The sequence below is a fragment of the Triticum urartu genome, chromosome 2A (assembly GCF_056163025.1).
Source record: "Triticum urartu cultivar PI428250 chromosome 2A, HENAU_Tu73, whole genome shotgun sequence".
NCBI classification, from domain to species: domain Eukaryota; kingdom Viridiplantae; phylum Streptophyta; class Magnoliopsida; order Poales; family Poaceae; genus Triticum; species Triticum urartu.
This window is the reverse complement of record NC_141874.1, coordinates 621,914,405-621,937,063: the sequence shown is the minus strand read 5'-3', so window position 1 is coordinate 621,937,063 and position 22,659 is coordinate 621,914,405. Positions and strand designations below refer to the sequence as shown.

The 22,659-nt window shown below is 49.1% G+C and overlaps 1 protein-coding gene across 1 annotated transcript in view; it reads left to right on the top strand.

Moving 5' to 3' along the window:
- Positions 1-22,659, top strand: part of LOC125537547 (putative carboxylesterase 2) — a 128,688-nt gene that overhangs the window by 79,445 nt on the left and 26,584 nt on the right. The window contains exon 2 of the mRNA XM_048700863.2: positions 6,689-6,721. Within this exon, the coding sequence (XP_048556820.2) occupies positions 6,689-6,721 (33 nt within the window). The remainder of the gene's footprint in view (positions 1-6,688; positions 6,722-22,659) is intronic.

Genomic DNA, 22,659 nt, shown 5'->3' with positions numbered 1-22,659 from the left:
GTACGTGCCCCACGGCCTATCCCAAAGGAATCCCGCCACTGGTTGTCAAAACCAATCATCTTTGATCATCTGGATTATTCTAGAAGTGTCAGGAACCCAGGCTGGACTGCCCTGGTACTCGATCCAATAATTGGCGGACTCCAGTTTTCAAATGTCCTTATGGACGGTGGCAGCGGACTCAACCTGATATATCAGGACTCAATCTGCCACATGGGGATCGACCCAAAAAGAATTCGCCACAGCAAAACCTCCTTTCAAGGAGTAACGCCAGGTCCGGACACCCATTGCATGGGTTTTCTCCGGCTCGAGGTTATTTTCGGCTCTGCCGATAACTTCCATCGCGAAAAGCTAACTTTCCACATTGTCCCATTCTCAAGTCGCTATCAAGCACTACTGGGACGCGAAGCTTTCGCCCGCTTTAACGCAATACCGCATTATGCATCTCTTACGCTTAAGATGCCCGGTCCACACGGCATCATCTACTTAAAGGGGAAGCAGTGAGAACACCTCCCCCAAGCGGAGTATTGTGCAGCCGCTTTAACAGCCCCACAATACAATGGCTTCACCAGCCAGAACATCGGAACAGGTCATTAAGTCCACGGACACGGATAGACGAGTCCGGCACAAAAGTATCATTGATAAAGGCTTAGTTGCCATATACCCCTGCACTAGGGGCTTCACACGTATAAAATAAGAGACAATAAAGCTCAATTTTTCATATTTTACTTTAAAGTTTGTTTATTTCATATAACTTTTGTTCGGCACGCCCCTTTTTCAACTTAGTTGCTCTCTTTTTACAGATGAACGTCGTGCTGCGCCCGTCCAGGATACGGCACAACGGAGACACAGGCGCAGACGTGCAGTAGGGACCCGTTCCAAGGATTCTTTTCAGATTAAGACCCTGCATAAACCTTTTTTACTGTCTCTTGTTGATACACATCCCCTGGTTCTATGACCAAGGAGGAGGCTGGCGTCTTGGCATGTGGCCACGTCAGAATTCTTGCGCGTACCTGGACACTAGGGGCTTATACCTCAGAGCGTTACCTCACCCGCTCTCATAAAGACCGAATACCTTAGGGAGTGTTCGGCGTCGCGAGTTTGGCCTTATATGCATCAGCTCCGAGTCATGATTTTGGTCAAATGTTGGGTTGCCCGGCTCCTGTGTTCGGCCGCCTTACATTCCGCTCTATCGGCTAAGGCGGCACCAGGAGAACTACTGCGATTGTGCCCTGGTTCGGCCAGGCGAGCACCTCAGTAGAGAAAGCCGAAAACCGACTGTCATGATATGGCGTGAGACTGGTCAACCACTTGATGACTCTCCGGAATCTGTAGGATTCCTCCGCATTAACGAAGGGCCGTTTCCCGGCCAGGCACATACGCGCCCCGAATTCGGGCGAGCGCAGTGGCCACCAGGGGCTACCGAAATAGTCCCATTGTCAAGCTCCTATGGCTAAGTGAAAGTGTTAAAGCATTATAGTCCTGTTGCCTAGCTCGCTGCGCTATCACCTCCTTTGTAGGACCAAGACATTGGATTAAGTGTGAAAATGCGCCTTCTACGAGCACCCCCGCACTATGTGCGTGGGGGCTGAAGCCAACGACTGCAATCTTTCAGATTTTGTATATATATCTTAAAACGGCCGCACAGGAGGTGTTCCAAATACTTGAAGGCACAAGTATAAAAGGCTACTACAATTCATCAAAATATTGCTTTATAATTACATATGCTATCAGAACATAGCATCCTTCGAGCACTGCGTCTCTATTACACGAGCACCTTCAAGGACTTCCTGAAAATAGTGCTCGGAGGGTACTCGGCTTTTGTCCGAATCTCGGGATGCAACAACGGTGGTCTCCATCTCTGCCCAGTATGTCTTGACACGGGCAAGAGCCATTCGTGCGCCCTCTATGCATGCTCACCTCTTCATCGCATTGATACATGGCACCGCGTCAAGGAATTGCTGCACCAAGCTGAAATAACTCTTCGGCTCCGATCTCCCCGGCCACAGATGACCCATGACGTACTTCATGGCGAGTCCGGACAATCTATTCAATTCGGCCCATTGAGCCAGACGATCGTCCACTGCCAGTGGACGCTCTGGATTCTAGAACTGCGACTAGAAAAGCCTTTCCACTTCGCGATCTTCTTGATCTCGAAAGTATTCGGTCGCATCAGCATCACTCGCTGCCAAATCCAGATAGGTGTCCTCCGCACTCCACATCCGGTCCAATGGAGCAAACTTCGGATCGCAAAACTTCCTCCGCAGCATAAAGGGCTTTCCAGCCGCAATCTATCCGGCCTGACGCAGCTCCTCCTTCGCAGCTCTCATCGCAGAGCGAGCGTGCTTGGCATCAGCAACGGCCTTCTCTAAGTCCGTCTGTCTCGCCCGGTCTTCTTTCTCAAGAAACTTGCAACGGTCAGCAGCACTTTTTAACTTCACGGCCATCACGGCCATCTCCTTCTTGCTTCGGCAGTGAGCAGCCTGTTCGGCTCTCAGCTCTTCAAGGGCCTTCTCGGCAGCCGCATCACTTTTCCTGGCTTGTTCCTTAGCTCGGGCAAGTTCCGCCCGAAGACTCTCCAGGGCGGCTGCACCATCTGCGTCAAGCACACACATTGTAAGATACTGGCATAAAGCTCCTCTTACCAGATGCCGCCCGAAGAATTGCATACCTTGAGCCTCATCAAGCTGCTCATTGACGAGCGCGATGTCGGCATCTGCCACGTCAAGTTTCCGCTTTAGTTCGGCAAAATCATCAGTTCGGCTCGATCCCGAACACTTCGCCACCTGTATACAAAGGCGACATTTTAGACCTGGGATTATGATCCTCTGCGCGCCGTCAATTTTGACAACGCACAGAGTCTCAGGGGCTACTATCTACATAGGGCGCATCTTGTTTATGCGCAACTAACAAAGAAGTACATTATCAAACGTACCTCAAAACCCGTCAGCAAACTTCTGACGGCCTCATGCAATCCGCTTTCCGCGGACGAAATCCTTCCAATCACCGTACCCATCAATGCACGGTGCTCCTCTGAGATAGAAGCTCACCCCAGCAGAATCATCAGCTCCTCCGACCGCGCATCGGACGGTGCCGGACTCGTCCTATGACCTCCATCGAAGGCCGGACGTGGAGAACCTTGGGGGGACATATGGCTACCTTCCACCCCCGCCGAATTCGGAGAAACCCTCCGCGACGACACCTCAGGGTCGCCCGCCTCGCCAGGCGGTACGGCAGGGGGAGGCGTTCCACTCTCCATCATCTCCGGAAGAAGATCCCCCGAAGACGAGCTCTGCTGAGAAGGGCTGAGGTCCGAGCTACAAAGTAAAATTTCAGTTAATCTTCTCATATAAAAAGCAAGGATTTCTCTCATCCCTCTAAAGGAAAATCTTTCTCTACTTATGGCTCGCTGGAGGGCTGATCCCTTTGAGGGCGTAGTTCAGCCGAGGATCTCCCCGGCGTCGGACCCTCTGACGAGGACTTTTTCCCCCGCTTTGAGGCCATGGTCTCCGGGTTGTCAGAGGCGGCCCTCTTCTTCCCCTTAGGAGAGGAATTGTCGTTTCTTCCCTTTGGAGCAGCCTCCTTCGAGGAGGCCATAGTCTCCTTGTCCTCCCCCTCACTTCCCTCCAAAGGCACGATCTTTAACATCCTGACTAGCACGGGATCCGACCTGGTCTCAGGAAGGGGAGCAGGACACCTGATCAGCTTTGCCTTCGCTATCCACTCCTGTTTAAAAGGACAGCTCTTTTAGGTGCGAATTTATGACAATTTTACGGATAGCGAGTCCGGGCACAAGGTTACTTACTTGAGTATCCGGGCGATTGCAGCTTAAACCTGCGTCCTCGGTCAAATCCGGACACATTGCTTGTGATTCGAAGAACATTTTATACATCTCCACGGGCGTTGCACCCATAAAATGCTGGAGAGCTCGTGGTCCCTCCGGATTAAACTCCCACAGACGAAGGGAGCGACGTTTGCCGGCAGTGTTCGGCGAATCAGCATGACCCGCGTCACCTTGACCAGGTTGAGGTCTCTTTCTAAGAGATCCCTAATGCGGCCCTACAACAAGGGCACGTCTTTGGATAACCCCCAATCTAATCCTTTGTTGACCCATGACGCTAGTCGTGGTGGGGGACCCGAGCGAAAGGCAGGAGGAGCCACCCACTTGGTGCTCCTGGGAGCGGTGATATAGAACCACTCTCGTTGCCACAAGCCGAGCTCCTCTTGAAAGGAGCCCTCGGGCCATGGAGCATCAGCATTCTTACTTATGACAGCGCCTCCGCACTCTGCGTGCCGTCCCTCGATCATCTTTGGCTCCACTCCAAAAGTCTTGAGCCATAATCCGAAGTGAGGAGTAACACGGAGGAACGCTTCGCACACAACGATGAATGAGGAAATGTGGAGGCTGGACTCCGGAGCTAAGTCATGAAATTCCAGCCCATAATAGAACATCAGCCCCCTCATGAAGGGATCCATCGGGAAGCCTAACCCCCGAAGGAAGTGAGACATGAACACTATGCTCTCACCGGGCTGGGGACTGGAAATAGCCTGCCTTTGAGTAGGCAACCTATGCAAAATTTCGGCGGTCAAGAACTTAGCCTCTCTCAACTTTAGCACGTCCTCCTCCATGACGGAGGAGGGCATCCATCGGCCTTGAAGGTCGGAACCGGATATTGTCGAAGGTCCGAAGCGCCTGGAATCTGGAGCCTAGGGTGTTGGAACTCGAGGCGACAGGCGAACTTGTTTTGAGATTGGGGAAAAGGAGTAAGGCCTTGGTCTCTTTATAAGAGGTTGAATACCAGGAGCCCTCCCCGTAACCGTTTGGGACTCGCCTTTAATCGAGAAGACATGCTAACGGGCACGATTGGGTTACCCACGTCCGTATTGATGAGAATCCCGTAAATAAAGGGGACACGATCTCTGCTTTGACAAGACGTGCCAAGGAAACCGCCTCGCAAAACACGCTGAGGTGGAAAAGTGAAAGCGATTCGAATAAAGGCTTGGCCGTAGTGTGATGTCACGCTACGGAATACGTCAGCGGATTAGATTTGTGTTAATATTATTCTCTCTGTGGCAATACGTGGAAACTTATTTTGCAGAGCCGGACACTACTCTTGGTGTTTACAAACTTTTATGAAGAATTTGGAGGAGGAACCCGCCTTGCAATGCCGAAGACAATCTACGCGCCGGACTCGTCATTGAAGCCTAGTTCAGGGGTTACTGAGGGAGTCCTGGATTAGGGGGTGTTCGGGTAGCCGGACTATACCTTCAGCCGGACTCCAGGACTATGAAGATACAAGACTGAAGACTTCGTCTCGTGTCCGGATGGGACTTTCCTTGGCGTGGAAGGCAAGCTTGGCGATGCGGATATTCAAGATCTCCTACCATTGTAACCGACTTTGTGTAACCGTAACCCTCTCCGGTGTCTATATAAACCGGAGGGTTTTAGTCCGTAGGAGAACTTCATCATACAACAATCATACCATAGGCTAGCTTCTAGGGTTTAGCCTCCTTGATCTCGTGGTAGATCTACTCTTGTATTATCCATATCATCAATATTAATCAAGTAGGACGTAGGGTTTTACCTCCATCAAGAGGGCCCGAACCTGGGTAAAACATCGTGTTCCTTGCCTCCTGTTACCATCCGGCCTAGACGCACAGTTCGGGACCCCCTACCCGAGATCCGCCGGTTTTGACACCGACACCCGGCCCATGATTGTGTGAATCAAATCACGGGCTTTTAACAGGCCAAAATTGTCTCGGTCCTTGTTTGGCCCAATCAGATATCAGCTGCGAGCAGGCCGGATGCAAACCGGGCCGTAGTTAGGTCCAACTATATGACGGGCTTTTAACAGGCCGAAATTAATATAGGGTCAAAATATTAAACGGGCCCTTAACATGCCAAAACTAATATCAGGCCGAATTACTAAGTGGGCCTTTAGCAAGTGGGCCCAAAAGCATAGTGTCCAGTTGACGGGCCGAATCTGATATGGGCCATAATTGAGCTCAAAGCCTCTTAAAGGGCCGGACCTGATCTAGGCCGTAATTTGGCCCAGAACATGGTAGGCTTTTAACGGATCGGATCTCATATGGGACACTATTAGGCCCGGAGCGTGGCAGGCCATTAATGGCCCGGATCAAATATGGGCCGGCATTTGGCCCAAAACATCGCAGCCAGTTAATGGGCCGGCCTACTAGGGTCCTCAAAATCTTGTGGGCCTATAGCTTGGCCGGCCCATTAATGTCGGCGAAATCTCGTGGGCCTTTAGCTGGGCCGACCCATTATGATCCGCAAGAATCTTGTGGGCCTTTACTTGGGCCTGCCCATTATGGCACACAAAAATCTTGTGGGCCTTTACCTGGGCCGGCCCATTATGGCCCGCAAAATCTTATGGGCCTTTAGCTGGGCCAGACCATTATGGTCCGCAAAATCTCGTGGGCCTTTAGCTGGGCCGTCCCATTATGGTCCACAAAATCTTGTGGGCCTTCTGTTGGGCTGGCACATTTAAACTTGATGGGTCGGTCCACGTGTCAACATATCATAGGCGCGTCTCGCCCATTGGATGAGTGACACTTGTGCCAATGCGGACCTGACACGTGTCTCCTCCAGCCAATGATGATTTTACATGTGGAACATCCCCATTGGTCGAGGCTATTAATGGGTTATCGGATCCAAAACCCGACCCGATAGCTTAATGGCATTCCGTTACGGTGGATGCCACGTGTCGGTCACCCTTGGCGAAAGCACTTCTTTGACGCGCGATTTATCGTCATGGAAGTGGATGCTTCCGTGATAATAATTTTGGTAATGTCATGGAACACTTCGACGACAGCACAGGTATGACTATCTTGATTCTATCATAAAATCGTCATGGATGTACATGCATGACAGAAAACACGACCTACTGTGACAAACACGTATCATCACGAAAGTGTATTTTTTTGTAGTGAATGGCTTAGCAACTCCGGCACCATCCAGGTCGAGCACCGAGTACAAGTCTCCTTTAAAATTGGCGCCTACGAAGACAACTTGGAGTGCGACGTCATTCCAGTGATCGTTTGCCACCTTCTCCTTGGACGCACATGGCAATTTGATAGAGGAGTCATCCACAACGGCCGAACGAACCACTACATCTTCAAGATGAAGGGCAAGGAGTACGTCCTCCGTCCAATGTCGCCAAGTCAAGTGATCGCCGGCAAACAAGCCACCCATCGTGGAGATCATAGTGAGAGAGCGAGCCGCCAAAAAGAGAGTGAGCGCCACAAGCCAAATCGAACGCCTCCACGATGAGCGACAAGCAGAACTTAGTCCTATTTGCCACCAAAAGTGAGATAAGAGGAGTGTGTGAGAACCCATCTTGTGTCCTACACTACGTCCTTGTGTGCAAGGACAATGCACCACAAACTAACACTTCTCACACCCTTCCTCTACTGTTGTCTTATCTTTTGCAGGAATTTCACGATGTTTTCCCCGACGAGCTACCCCCGGGACTACCTCCACTATGAGGCATTGAGCACCGCATCGACCTCATCCCCGGAGCACCGCTTCTGAACAAAGCTCCTTACCGCGTCAACCCCAAAGAAACCAAAGAAATACAAAGGCAAGTACAGCATCTCATAGACCATGGACATGTGCGTGAAAGTTTGAGCCCTTGTGTCGTCCCGGTCATTCTTGTGCCAGAACGAGATGGTAGTTTTCGCATGTGCTCCGATTGTAGACCTATCAATGCTATAACCGTTCGGTATAGGTATCCCATTCCACGCCTTGATGATATGCTTGATGAACTTAGTGGTGCCACTATCTTTTCCAAAATTGATCTTAAGAGTGGTTACTATCAATCCGCATACAAGAGGGTGATGAATGGAAAACCGCTTTCAAAACCAAGTTTGGCTTGTATGAGTGGTTAGTCATGCCTATGGGTCTCTCGGAAGCACCGGGTACTTTTATGCGTCTTATGAATCATGTCTTTTGCCCTTACATTGGTGCGTTTGTTGTGGTCTACTTCGATGACATCCTTGTTTTTAGCAAGTCTCTCAAAGAGCATGTCACCCATGTCCGCACCATTTTCCAAACTCTTCGAAAAGAGCGTCTCTATGCTAATATTGGAGAAATGCCTTTTTGGCATTGACAAGCTCGTTTTCTTGGGTTTTGTTGTATCTTCTAAGGGTGTTCATGTTGATGAGTCCAAGATCAATGCTATTAAGACTTGGCCACAACCAACCAATTTGCAACAAGTGCGTAGCTTTCTTAGCCTTGCGGGTTTCTATCGTCGCTTTGTGAAAGATTTTAGCACCATTGCTTCGCATTTGCATGCTTTGAGCAAGAAGAATGCGCCTTTTGTTTGGGGACCATCCCAAGGTACCGCTTTCAATGAGCTTAAGAATTTGCTTACTCATGCTCCCGTGCTTGCATTACCCAACTTTGACAAACCCTTTGAGATTCATTGCGATGCTAGTGGTAATGGCATAGGAGGTGTGTTAACGCAAGAGAACCGCCTCATAGCTTACTTAGTGAGAAACTCTCTGACGCGCAACTCAATTATCCCATCTATGACAAAGAGCTCTATGCTTTAGTCCACGTTTTGCATGAATGGGAACACAATCTTCGCCCTCATGAGTTTATCATTCATATCGATCATGAAATGCTCAACTATCTTAAGGGCCAAACCAAGTTGAACAAGTGATACGTCTCTGTCGTATCTACTTTTCCAAACACTTTTGCCCTTGTTTTGGACTCTAAGTTGCATGAATTAAGTGGAACTAACCCGGACTGATGCTATTTTCAGCAGAATTGCCATGGTGTTATTTATGTGCAGAAACAAAAGTTCTCGGAATGACCTGAAACTTCACGGAGATTATTTTTGGAAATAATAAAAAATACTGGCAAAAGATCAAGACAAGGGCCCCACACCCTAGCCACGAGGGTGGGGGCGCACCTGCCCCCCTAGGCGCGCCCCCTACCTCGTGGGCCCCCTGGAGCTCCTCCGACCTCAACTCCAACTCTATATATTCGTGTTCGGAGAGAAAAAAATCAAGGAGCAATATTCACCGCGTTTTACAATACGGAGCCACCGCCAAGCCCTAAACTCTCTCGGGAGGGAAGATCCGGAGTCCGTTCGGGGCTCCGGAGAGGGGAATCCATCGCCATCGTCATCATCAACCATCCTCCATAACCAATTTCATGATGCTCACTGCCGTGCGTGAGTAATTCCATCGTAGGCTTGCTGGACGGTGATGGGTTGGATGAGATTTATCATGTAATCGAGTTAGTTTTGTTAGGGTTTGATCCCTGGTATCCACTATGTTCTGAGATTAATGTTGCTATGACTTTGCTATGCTTAATGCTTGTCACTAGGGCCCGAGTGCCATGATTTCAGATCTGGACCTATTATGTTTTCATGAATATATGTGAGTTCTTGATCCTATCTTGCAAGTCTATATTCACCTACTATGTGTTATGATCCGGCAACCCCGAAGTGACAATAATCGGGACCACTTCCGGTGATGACCGTAGTTTGAGGAGTTCATGTATTCACTATGTGTTAATGCTTTTGTCCGGTACTCTATTAAAAGGAGGCCTTAATATCCCTTAGTTTCCGCTAGGACCCCGCTGCCACGCGAGGGTAGGACAAAAGATGTCATGCAAGTTCTTTTCCATAAGCACGTATGACTATATTCGGAATACATGCCTACATTACATTGATGAATTGGATCTAGTTCTGTGTCAACCTAGGTTATGACTGTTACATGATGAACCGCATCCGGCATAATTCTCTATCACTGATCCATTGCCTACGAGCTTTCCATATATTATTATTCGCTTATTACTTTTCCATTGCTATTGTTATCATCACTACAGAATACCAAAACATTACTTTTGCTACTGTTACTTTTGCTATCGTCACCACTACTATCATATTACTTTGCTACTAAATACTTTACTGCAGATATTAAGTTTCCAGGTGTGGTTGGATTGACAACTCAGCTGCTAGTACTTGAGAATATTCTTTGGCTCCCCTTGTGTCGAATCAATAAATTTGGGTTGAATACTCTACCCTCGAAAACTGTTGCGATCCCCTATACTTGTGGGTTATCAAGACTATTTTCTGGCGCCGTTACCGGGGACCATAGCTCTATTCTTTGAGTCACTTGGGATTTATATCTGCTTATCATTATGAAGAACTTGAGAGATCCAAAAACCAAGATTTATCCCTCAACTACGAGGGGAGGTAAGGAGCTGCCATTTACCTCTGCACTTGATTCACCTTCTGTTTTGAGTAAGCTTGCGGCACCTAAACCTGCTTCTGCTATTGATTCTGATATGTCGCATATTATTGATGATGCCACTTCTGCTATGCATGATACTTATGATGAAACTACTTCTATGCTTGATACAATTGTGCCACTTGGTGAATTTCTTGATGAACAACTTGCTAGGGCTAGAGAGAATTAAATTATTGAAACTGATAATACTAATGAAAGTGATTATGAAGGCTCTCCTAATAAATATGAATTACATGTTGTGCCTGACACTATAAAAAAAAGACACATCCGTGACATTTTGGGCTGAACGAATTTTTTTTCTGTCATACATATGACACTTATATGACGATAATTGTGAAAAAACCCGGTATCATCATAGATGTGGTGGGCTCCTACTTCTATGAAAAAATCATGACAGAAAATGGGCTTTTCGTCCTGGGCGGGCCGGAGACGCAGCTGCATGACATTCTTTGGGCCGTCCATGACGGAAAAAACCGTGGTAGAAGCGAGGGGGGGATTTCGGGGAGTTCCCGGTTACGGTGGGAGGTCGGGGGCCGAGCGATGCGCGCTTCTCTCGTACACGTAGGCGCGTGTGTGCGAGGCGTTGGCTCTAACTGAACCCGAGCGAGGCGTTGGGCTCTAACTGAACCCGAGCGATTGCACTGCAGGCTACGCGTTACTGAACCCGATCGAGCAATTCCTTGGCTACTGCTGCTAACTGAAGCCGATCGATGGGATGAACAGTGAGCGTTGCGCGCGGGGGGGGGGGTGGATGAACAGTGAGCGGTGGCGTTGCCTCTGGATGAACAGGACCCCGTGGTGTGGTGGAGGGCTGGATGAACAGTAGACGGTGGAGGGGTGCCCGTGGAGGGGTGGATGAACAGGACCCCGTGGTGTGGAGGGCAGGATGAACAGTAGATGGTGGAGGGGTGCTCGTGGAGGGGTGGTTGAAAAGGACCCCGTGGTGTGGAGGGCTGGATGAACAGTAGACGATGGAGGGGTGGTTGAACAGTAGCCGGTGGAGTAGCATGCGGTGGAGGCTGGATGAGCAGGAGCCAGTGGAGGCTGGAGGAGGTCGACGGTGGATGAACAGTAGCTCGTGGAGGCTGGAGGGGGTCGACGGTGGAGATGAACAGTATACCGTGGAGTCCCGTTTTGCAGTACCCCACACCCCTCCCGATGAACAGGACCCCCGTTTCGACCGTAGCGCTCCAACACAAGTCCGTTTCCTCTGTTTTGCGGTGCGCCACACCCCTCCCGATCAACAGGACCCCTGTTTCGACCGCAGGAGGTCCGTTTCCTCCGTTTTGCGGTACACCACACCCCTCCCGATCAACAGGTCCCCCGTTTCAACCGTAGGAGGTCTGTTTCATCCGTTTTGCGGTACGCCACACCCCTCCCGATGAACATGACCCCCGTTTCGACCGTAGGAGGTCTGTTTCCTCCGTTGTGCGGTACGCCAGGCCTCATTTCCATCGCCTCTTCCGTCCAAGCCCTCCCGATGAACACAACCACGCATTCTGTTCCAACCCACGAACATGACGACGCTGTTTCTTTGTTCCGACCCAGCCATGTACACGAGCCCTCGCCGTACGTATGCGCGAGTAGGCGTTCGAGACCCCGCCTGTTCGAGACCCCGTCCGGTGGGTCCCCGCTGTCAGGTGGGGGAATAATTATTTTGCATGTAATAAGGAGGCACTTCCTTGCTGCGGCCGTGGACCCAGCTATCAGCCTCTCCATGTACAGTCCATGTCCGATGGAAGCCGTTCCTTGACCATGTTGTCCATGTCGCGCTGAGAGCACCAGGGCGGTGGACGACGGCGAGGCCTAGGAAGGGGACAATGCGGAGCCGGGGAAGACGCGACAGTGGATGCCCACGCGTAGAGGAGTACGAGGGCACTGGTTCGCTGCGGTGTGAGGCTGCCGTCGCCGCAGAGTAACAGGGGGTGTGGGTGAGTAGAGGGATGGCCTGGCCAGCGGTGGGAGTAGTAGGGGGCGATGAGGCCTCCGCCGCATCGCAGCCAGCCACGGGAGGCAGGAGCATGAGGCACAACCGACGCTGGTTTGGGCGGCTGGAGAAAGAAGACCAGAGGTTGAAGAAGCACGATGGCTGTTGGATGGACATCGTACTGTCACTGGAGCTAGAATCGTGCATATTGACTAAGTTGACAAAGCCTTCCATCCCCGTCAACTTAGTAGGCCCACAAGTCAGCCTACCACTATACTGGGTCCCAGCTAACAGGGGGAGTATTCATTTTTTTGTGCGTAATAAGGAGGCACTTCCTGGCGTGCGAAGATATAGCTGGTGGGTCCGAGCTGTCAGCGGCGGTAATGTTTTTTTCACGAAATGCAGAGGCCCTTCCGGTGGGTCCCAGATGTCAGGTGGAGGAATCATTATTTTGCGCGTAATAAGGAGGCGTTTCCTTGCGTGCGGCCGTGGACCCATCTGTCGGCCTCTCCACCTAAAGTCCACTTCAGATGCATGTCGGTCGTTGACCACGTTGACCAGGCCGTGCTGAGAGCACCAGGGCGGTGGACGACGGCGAGGCCTAGGAAGGGAACGACACGGAGGCAGGGAAGACTCGGCAGTTGTTTCCCATGCGGATGGGAGTACGACTGTACGAGGGTTTACTGGTTCGTCTGCCATTGCCGGAGAATAACAGCAGGTGTGGGTGAGTAGAGGGATGGCTAGGCCAGCGATGGGAGTACAGTGGGGCAGTGAGGCCTGCGCGACAGCAGAGCCGGTCGCGGGGAGGAGGGAGCAGGCAGTCCCGCCGGCGCCTGTTTGAGCGGCTGGAGCAGGAAGGGCAGAGATTGAAGAAGCACGACGACCGTTGGATGGCCATCCAACAGTCACTGCTTGTGCGTCAACCTTTTTTAGGAAAGCCTCAAATCTGTGGGAAACAGCATACAGCCCATCTGCCATTATTTCTAATAATTTACAGCCCATTTGCTAATTATTAAGGTTTTTTTTGGATCCCATATTCTTTTTGTTAGCATTACAGCCCATATTGTGGCCATGGTTAAAAAATTATACGAAATTTTGCATATTTCGGTGCGGTCCGAACTGTTTTTAATCCCGAAATTTCGACTCACATTCAAACTGATTTTAAAAATAAATGTATATCAATATAAAATACAAAAAATTCTCCACGCATAAAAATTAATGTAATTTCAAATCTCGAAATGAAAAAAAGATATTTGAAACTAATTGCCGGTTTGATGTGTTTTAAAAATGTACAGCCCATTTCTTATTACTGATGGGCCATTTTCTCGGCCAGCCGAATGAAAGCTCTCCTCCTCATCTTGAAAGATTTGCAGCCCAACAGGCCTGACAAAGTGACTTACTTGGCAAATCACAAAAAAACTGGGTTGTGGCCGTAGACCCAGCTGTCAGTCTCTCCACGTACAGTACTCTTCCGATGGAATGTCGTTGACCACGTTGACCACGCCGCGCTGAGAGCACCAAGGCGGTGGACAACGGCGAGGCCTAGGAAGGGGACGACGCAGAGCCAGGGAAGACGCGGTAGTGGATGCCCACGCGGAGAGGAGTATGAGGGTTCACTAGTTCGGCTGTGGTGTGAGGCTGCCATCGCCGCAGGGCCTGGCTAGCGGTGGGAGTAGTAGGGGTCGATGAGGCCTCATCGGCAGCACAACCGGCCACTGGAGGCAGGAGCAGGCGGTCTCCCCGGCGCTGGTTTGGGCGGCTGGTGCAAGAAGAGCAGCGATTGAAGAAGCAGCAGGACCGTTCGATTCAAATCCAACGGTTACTGCTGCTAGAATCGTTTGTTGACTAAGTTGACAAGCCCTGCGTACACGTCAACTTAGTAGGCCCACAGGTTAGCCTCCCAACTGGTGCGCCCCAGATGTCAGTGGGAGGAATCAATTTTTTTCGCGTAATAAGGAGGCAGTTGATTGCGTGCGGCCAGGCCAGCGGAGGGAGTAGGGTGAGCCGGGGAAGCCTGCGCGGCATCACAGCGGGCCACAACAGGAGGGAGCAGGCAGTCCCGCCGGCGCTAGTTTAGGCGGCTGGGGCAGGAAGATCAGAGATTAAAGAAGCACGTTGGCCGTTGGATGGACATCCAACACTAACTGCTGCTAGCATGTGTGTTCACTCACAAAGCCTTTCGTAAACAAGTCAGCCTCAAAATCCGTGGTGTGTACAACCCATTTGCTATTATTTTTATATTTTTTACTCATTTTCTAATTCATATGGAATTTATTGCAGCCCGTTTCCATTTTTAGAATTGCTGGCCATTTTCTGGTCAGTACCAGGGTCAAAAATTAACTAAATATGTGGGAAATTTTGAAAATTCGCAAATTTTTGCTGGGGAACGAAATATTCTTAATCCAAAAATTAATAGCCATAGTAAAAAAATTAAAAATAAATTAGTACTATGTCATGTTAAATCCAATGAAATACGTATAAGATATCAGTGAAGAACAAAAAAAAAAGAAACTTATATCCCATTTGCTATAAATTTTTTGGAATTTTCAACCCCTTTTGATATTACTTTTAACAGACATTGACCATACTCTTAAGACAGGCCAGAATGCATCCCTCCTCGTCTTGAAAGATTTGCAGCCCAGTAATTCAGAGAAAACAAATAGGCCTAGCTTGGGTATTCTTCAAAAAGAAATACTCGGCTAGCTATTTTCCCAAAGAAATGGTGCATGAGCATTTAGCTTTATTTATTTACTTATTTATGTTTAGGGGACCATGAGCATGTACCTGGGCCGGATTCATGTGAGAGCCTCCCTTCCAGTTAATTATGGACTTCTCTATTGGGCCTTCATCAGTGGGCTGCATGTTATCAACAAGTGGAAAATGTGTTCCGAGTTTCAAAAAAAATGTGTTCCGTACGAAAAATAGTATGCGCTACGTACGGTACGGGGCACTAAAGGATCGAACCGTGCAACGACTTCCAAAACATTGTGTTTGTCATTCTAACAACACATTTATTCAACCAACAGACGAAATATACTACTGATTGTACATTGAAAACAGCAGCAGCAACCAAGGCTGGGGGTGCAACAGAAGCAGTAAGCAGGCCAGAAGAGTGAAGACGCAGCTCTCTCTTCCAAACCAAACATCAGCCATCATTACAAAAGGGATACCAAAAAAGAACAAGTGTATGCATAAAACTAAATAAAGATCCTACTACACCAAGTGTACGCATCTAACTAACTGGCTTAGTTAGACATTACTATTTATTAAGCTGTGGAGATTGGCTGACGGCTTGAACCAGATGGGTGCCTGACGGGGGAAACTCCAGCCAACAGGTCGAAGTCTGATACTTGCGACCCTCTCTCCTACTTTGGGCTGCAGAGCATGGCGGCACATATCAGGGTATGGTGCATGCAGAGACGCATGGTACGCTGTGTACACACAGTTTTGCCTGATGAACGACAAACAGAGAGCGTGTACCAAGGCTACTTACCAGCCTCCAGTCAAAAATTCCTGAAGGCCCAGAGAAGCTGGGATCCTGCTCAAAGACCTTGCACTGACTGTGATTGTATTCCGCGAAACAACACGTCCGGTACGTGCAAACGATCATCAATCTTTCGCCGTCGTCTGATCGAGCCAGGAACCACCTGCAACTGCCATGCCGCTTTTCTTTGAAAGGTTCTGGGATTAGGAAGGGTAGGGACACCAGGCGGCCTACAACATCATATCAAGTTGGAGTCAAATAAAAAAGGGCTCTTGGTTTAGTTAATCTTAAGAACAGCATGTTATGAGCATGAATATTTTTCAGCAAATGTAGACAGTAATATAAGCAAGCCATCATGATATCATAGGAAAGTAACATACTGCTGTAACAGCCGTTTGTAGCGATGACTGGTGTAGGCTAGCAATACGTCCAGCCATAGAAGGAGTCGACAGCGTAAATGAAGCCCTTGTGTTTAATTGCATCAGAGAACCATGGAGGATGTATGATCCTGCGATGGACATGCAGATTTATCCACTTACCGTAGTGACCTGTCAGATAGGCGAGACCGCGGTTGAAGAACGCAATTAGCCTGAAGTCTTTATAATCCGCAGATCTTGTGGGCACTTGGCAGATTACAACCTTGAGCAAATCAAACTTGGTATCATGTTGGCTACTGTAAGATTCCGAGTATTCTGGGCTGTGGTGCCAAAGCAGTGCAGTGTTAATCGAAGGAAGGGGGGGGTCAATCGCCGGGTGTAGACCTCCACGAGCATCCAGCTGCCACGACCGTCGACGAGAACCATCCAAGACGTGTTCATGCCGACCCAGTACATACCGTTAATGTAGTTGAGGCTGACGGGGATCAGAACGCAGTCAAGGGGGTTGATGCTCGCCACCCTACGATCGTTATGCTGCGTGACACGCCGTTTCTGAAGATCAGGCAGCATCAGCAAGCAAGGAGCTGGCTTAAAAAGCTCCAGCCTGAGGGCTTTGAGTAAACGGTACAGCCCCGACGAGCACGCGGCGAACGGCATGGTACTGAGATTGTCCACATGCGAAACAATGAGCTTGATTACCTCTGTGGGGAGCGAATTCCAGCCACTCTTTCGGCGGACGCTGCTCGGTTCTGCCATTGTTAGTGGTTGGGTTTCGGACGAGGGGGGAGGCGCCTTAGCGGGGATGGAACATTGGACGAGATTATGTGCGGACAAAGATGGAGAAGCGAATATGTGCTGCAGGAAGTGGACAGGTGATGATGACTACATCACGCCGCTTGACTTACGAGACACATACCAGCGGCGTAGGGTCATGTCGATGCCAGACAACTTCCTTGAGTGATCACAGTACTGGTACTCCCTGCAGTGCTATGCCCTAACTTGCTTGAGTAGAGTAGTAGAGTAGGACTCTGCTCTACTACTAGCACCGGAGGAGTAGTATATTTTAATCTAAAATAGTTACAAACTTCAATGCCCGAGCATGGAACGACTACGAACCGTGATCAAAGACCGTGTCTACGTGGTGTTTGGACATGGGCGACAACCTCAACGCCAACGGTGCTGCTCCCGTTGCACCGTATGTGTTTCTATCCTTGCTGTTCGAAATCATGGTAGAATTCATGTTTCTACTCTGTATCCTACTACTATGCTAGTCCACATTATTAGTTTCATCTCTGTTATAGCCGTCATGATTTATTTTGTGCTTATTCGGATTAAATCTCGTAGTAACTTGCTCATATATTCAACTGGCGCAACGTCCCCTACAGCCACTCCCGTTTCATGGACGGCCTGGTCGATGTTGGAATTTTGCTAGTAGGCCTTTATAAGGTGAGCTCTTCTACCACTTGTATGATCATGAGAAGAGGAGACCTACACGCGTGGGCGGCGACACTGGCTACGCCGAGCATACTTGGACTCTGTGGAGCTGGGACTTTCCCGCCGATGTGGACATGGAAAACCCATGGTGTTATTTGGACTCCAACAATGTGCACGGGGACTCCAAGGAGGTTCACCTGGACATCTGCATTTTCTAGTTAAATGTTGATCATTAGTCTTCGCTCAATGTAATCCGCTGTCTAAGCATGTGGAGACTTCCATGCATGATCTTGCTCTATTGGAGTATCGCGCATAAATAAAAGTGTATCCATTTATTGTTTAGTCTAGAATCTTCCATGTATGAATTTTTACTACGGTACTGGTGAAAGACTTATGATGAACCATTTCTTACATATCCTCTGCCCCCTCCCAAGTCATCCTGATTTAATCCCTCCGTCTAGGTGTATAAGGGCATGGTTAATACTTAAATAGTATAGCCAACTGTTGGCTACAAGAAAGTGCCATGTCATCTGTAGCCAACATGTATAACAATGGATACTCAAAAACTAATTCTTGAAGATCATTTCCTGCAAAGCACAATAAGAGTTATTTCTTCACAAGTTTTGGATGCAGGTTGAACAGTTGAACGCTTTTGTTTGCAAAAGATACTTCTTATCTATTTCACCTGGATGTTTGTGAGCTCTAGAGATGAAATAATATCCGAACAAACCTATCCAAATGAACTAACCGAGGCATCTCCATCTTAATTTTCTCTTGTAAGTCGTGTGTGGTCCCTTCATCGTGAAAATGCTTTGGCTGTAGCATTGATTTGCATGCATGGATAGCACCACCATATTTTCAAAGGAGGAGCGAGCTCTATATTTCAGACAAGGCATGCATGATTTGAGGAATTATGGTTGGGCATGCATGTAGAAAAGGGAGGAGAGTAATTTGCATGCAAGGGATTAAAGGAAGGGAGGCCAGCGGCTAGGCATTCAAACGAGGCTGCATGCAAGATTACACGGGATCCAGATGCTAGTCCCAAAACCAGTTCCTCTTTTTGCGGACATGCCTTGGTACGAAAGATTGACAAGTTAGGTCCTGTAAAAATGGATGGAGGGAGTAGTAGTACGTGTAGAGGGCGGCGCTGCACGAGAGTCTCACCTTTCACCCCGCTCGTGGCGGGCAGTAAAGCCGTCATATCACAAAACCCAACCACTCCCAGTAATAAGTGGCCTGGTAAAATAAACGGACAAGCAACCATCACATCCCTCTGTCTTTTTTGCATTTCATCTCTCTGCATTTACTTTCTCCGGTTCATCTCGCACACTCAATCCCTAGCTACTACTCCTAGGGCCAGTTCTTTCGGCGGCTCCCCAGCTTTTCCCACAAGACTAGTCACAGTGGAGAGTAACAATAAGGCGCCTCACTCATTTATTTGGGCTTCTAAACTACTATTCCGTCCTGGTTTATTCCTCACCATTGTAATTTGTGCTAAATTTTGACCAAAGATTTAACTGGTTTTTCCTCACCATTGTAATTAAAATTTGACACAGATTACAATGGGGACCAATAAACCAGGACGGAGGTAGTAGTTATGGGATTACTAATCTAGAAGCCTAAAAGAACTGGCCCCTGGTACTCCTACTAGAAGTAGTACTCAAGTTGGAATTCCAATTGCACGGCACAACCTGTTAGGCAAAAAATTCGATACAAGGTGTAGGAAGCGGTTTGGGAATTTGCATGCCTTTCCAACCAGTGAGATACTCCGTACAAAGTACGACAGAGAAATAACCACAGAGAAGGAAGCTAAAAGTAAACAATCAAATGAGCATTTTTGCATTTGTTTTGCATTGAATCGTTTCACAAGCTTGACTAGTGCTGTTTTTCCACTTTGAAAAAACCTGCATCATAATGTTAAAACGTGCATTTGCACGTACATAAGTAATAGTAGTACTCCCTATGTCTAGGTGTATAAGTCTTCCCTCCTTCTTGGTCACGGTGCACAACCGAAGATGACTTATTGACATGGACGGAGGGAGTAGCACAGTCTGCAAGCATATATCGAGAGAGACGTGTAGTGTGATAGTATATAGTAAAGTTTGTGCTATATGCACATACTTGCAAAATGCGTACGAATACACAAGGTTTCCAAACTTTCCCTTTTACATATTTAATTAAGGACGCTAAAAATTGTTGAACATTCGGGATTTATCATTTGCGTTCCAAAACTAATGAGATCGCCTTACAAAACAAAAATTATACTCCTCCTAAAAGCCACGACGCTCGCAGGAGCACTTGCGACGCGCCACGAGTGCCCTAGTGCGCGGCCGTTTCCCAATGCACCGACACAACGCCTCTTCCTCAGCCTCGCAACTCGTGAGGTGCTGATTGGCGGCTTGCCGGCGGGCGAGCGTGATCTCACCGGTGTGGTGATCCGGCACCAATAGGTACTCCTCCTCGCTGGAAGCGTGCACCCGGTACATGTTCCGCCAAGCGTAGATGAGGCGCTTGGGCCCGACTGCACTCAGGGCGTCGGCACGGGCGTCCTCCGCCACCCTCACGGCCCTCGCACGAGCCTTCTGCCAAAGAGCCAATTGCCTGACTCTCTCGGACGCGACATAGGCCTCCCAGGAAGCTTGTTCCATGGTGCACTTCCCTTCCTTGGCCTTCTTCTCTGCCTCTATTTTGGCGCGCTCTGCTGGAGGCAAAGCCTCCCACAAGGCGACATCCATTTCTTTCCAAATCCCCTCAAGGCTGGGGGGGCTCGGCGGGCGGCGCGGCGTTCTCCTCGTAGCGGGGAGCCGACGCGTCCTCTGGCGCGCGTGATGGCGAGATTGGGAACGCTGACGCGTCCACCTCGACGCGTCGTGACGAGGAGCGGAACGCCGACGCGTCCTCCTCGACTAGTGGCGGCGAGGAACAGAACGGCAACGCGTCGCGTAGCAGCGAGGAGCGGAACACCGACGCGTCCTCCTCGACTAGTGGCGGCGAGGAACGGAGCGGCGACGCGTGACCGTCCGCGCGGTGCTGCGAGGGGCTCCTAGGGCTTGGGAGGGGCAATGCCATGGTGGTCGACGTGAGAGGGAGGGGGAGGAGATAGCGATGAATGTGAACATGAGGGGGAGGAGATAGCGATGTCGTGGGAGGCGCGGTATTTATAGCGAGCAATGGCACACCTACGTAAGATATGGACTGAGCTGCACTGACTTAACTGCAGGTCCAGTTGCGTCACTGACATGTGGGCCAGACCCATGTTGGGCCCATATGTCAGTGACCGAATGCACCTGCAGTTAAGTAACAGCTACGTGGGCATATCTCTTGGAGTAAATTACGGGGGAGCGATGGGGTGGAAATATTGCTGGTCACAACGGATTAGACGAGCGTGGGGGGAGGAGAGTCATGCATGTAGAATTTTTTCACACGGGGTGGAGTGGTGGGACCTCCGGAGGGATAAGGAGAGTTTGGTAGGCATATTATTTCCACACGTGGAGAGGAAAAGATTTGGAGACGAACGGGCTTCCTGCAGGTATGGGGAATGGTGCATAATAAGTCATCTTGCATGCCAGGCTAGGTATAGTCTCAAGTCATTAAAAACAAACACACCCCACACATGTTCATATTTCAAGGTGCACTAAATTATTGCATGCGATGATTAAGGCTGGCCATAATGGTGGTATCTTAGCACACGGGAATAGCAAACATGCTGATGTGGCAAAGAATTAAAGAAGAGAGGGGGGTTAGAGTAACTAGTGTTCATGCATGCATTGGTAAACACATTTTTTTATGGAGAACGACAGCACTAGTTGAGTACTTTTGCAGACTTAAAAAACTATTCCACAATGTGTCAACATTCACAATGTCAAATCAATATTTTTACACTCATTATAAATAGTAGTTCTTATACTCATTATAATCAGTACTCCCTCCGTCTAGGTGAGCAAGTCATCTTAGATTGTGCACTGTGACCAAGGAGGAGGGGAAAACGAGAGATCTTAATGTTTATTTGCTAATTAATAGCATTGCATGCAATAAACTAACCACTGCATGTCGTGTTTGGTAGTCTCAAGTCATTAAAAGCATGCACACCCACATCTCCTATTGGTTGATATGTCAAGAAACAAGAAACGAGGTAGAAGTTAATGCACCGCGCCTAAGTGTTTTGGGAATATTGTATCGAATGAGTGTACTAGTGTGGCTGGTTAATTAATATAAGGTGGTGTTCAAAAAAGTATAAATTTGGTCAAGCACTTTGCAAACGGTTGACGGGAGTAAAAAGGACGAGAGGGAGTATCATGCATGCGGAGTAGGCAAAAAAATTGCTTGTCTAAAAAAAGGCAAAAAAAGTTGCTCATTTATAGCCGGTCGAAGTCTCTAAGGGCGCGACCGAGCGAGGGAGGCGAAGGTCGTGGGAGGCGCGACGTTTGACGGAATTAAGTGAAGTTACATCCACGCGCCGGCATGGCGTGCGAACAGGCAGAAGCTATACTATCAGGCCTACGATGTGGGTCTAGTAGACATGACATCTAGTGGGTCCCGCATAGTTCTCGAGAACTCTTTGGGGGCTTGCAGCCGTTTATCCACCGGGCAAGCCAGCAACCCCACGCCGTTCACACGCCCTACTCGTCCCCGTCTTCTACCTTACAACAGTTCGCTCCCAGTCGTCCCGTCCTTTCACATTAGTTCGCTCCCAGTTTTTTTTGCGGGGTACAACAGTTCAACTTCTCCTAACCCTCCTCCAAAATCCATGGCCTCCTAAATCTCCATGGTCGCCGCTGAGTACCAGGTTAGAGCCATCATCGGCGATCAGTTCATCGTCATCTACACACATGGATCCAAGACTGTGAAAGCATGGCTTGCTCGCTTTCTACACATGTTCAACAGTTCAACGGATGAGTGGGTCGCTGGGCTAGATGTTGAGTACACCACAGTCCTAGGACGAGAGAAGGATCTAAAGGATGAAGAGAGGAAGAAGCCTGCCGTGATCCAGGTTTGCGTACATAACGTTTGCTTGGTGTACCACATATGCCATGCCGACGTTGAGTGCCAGGATTTTAAGAACTTCCTCAAGGACAAAAGAGTGAAATTCGTTACTGTAGGCTTTAAGAACGACAGTGACATCCTGCGTCGGATAGGTCTTGTTGTAGGCCAGCCCT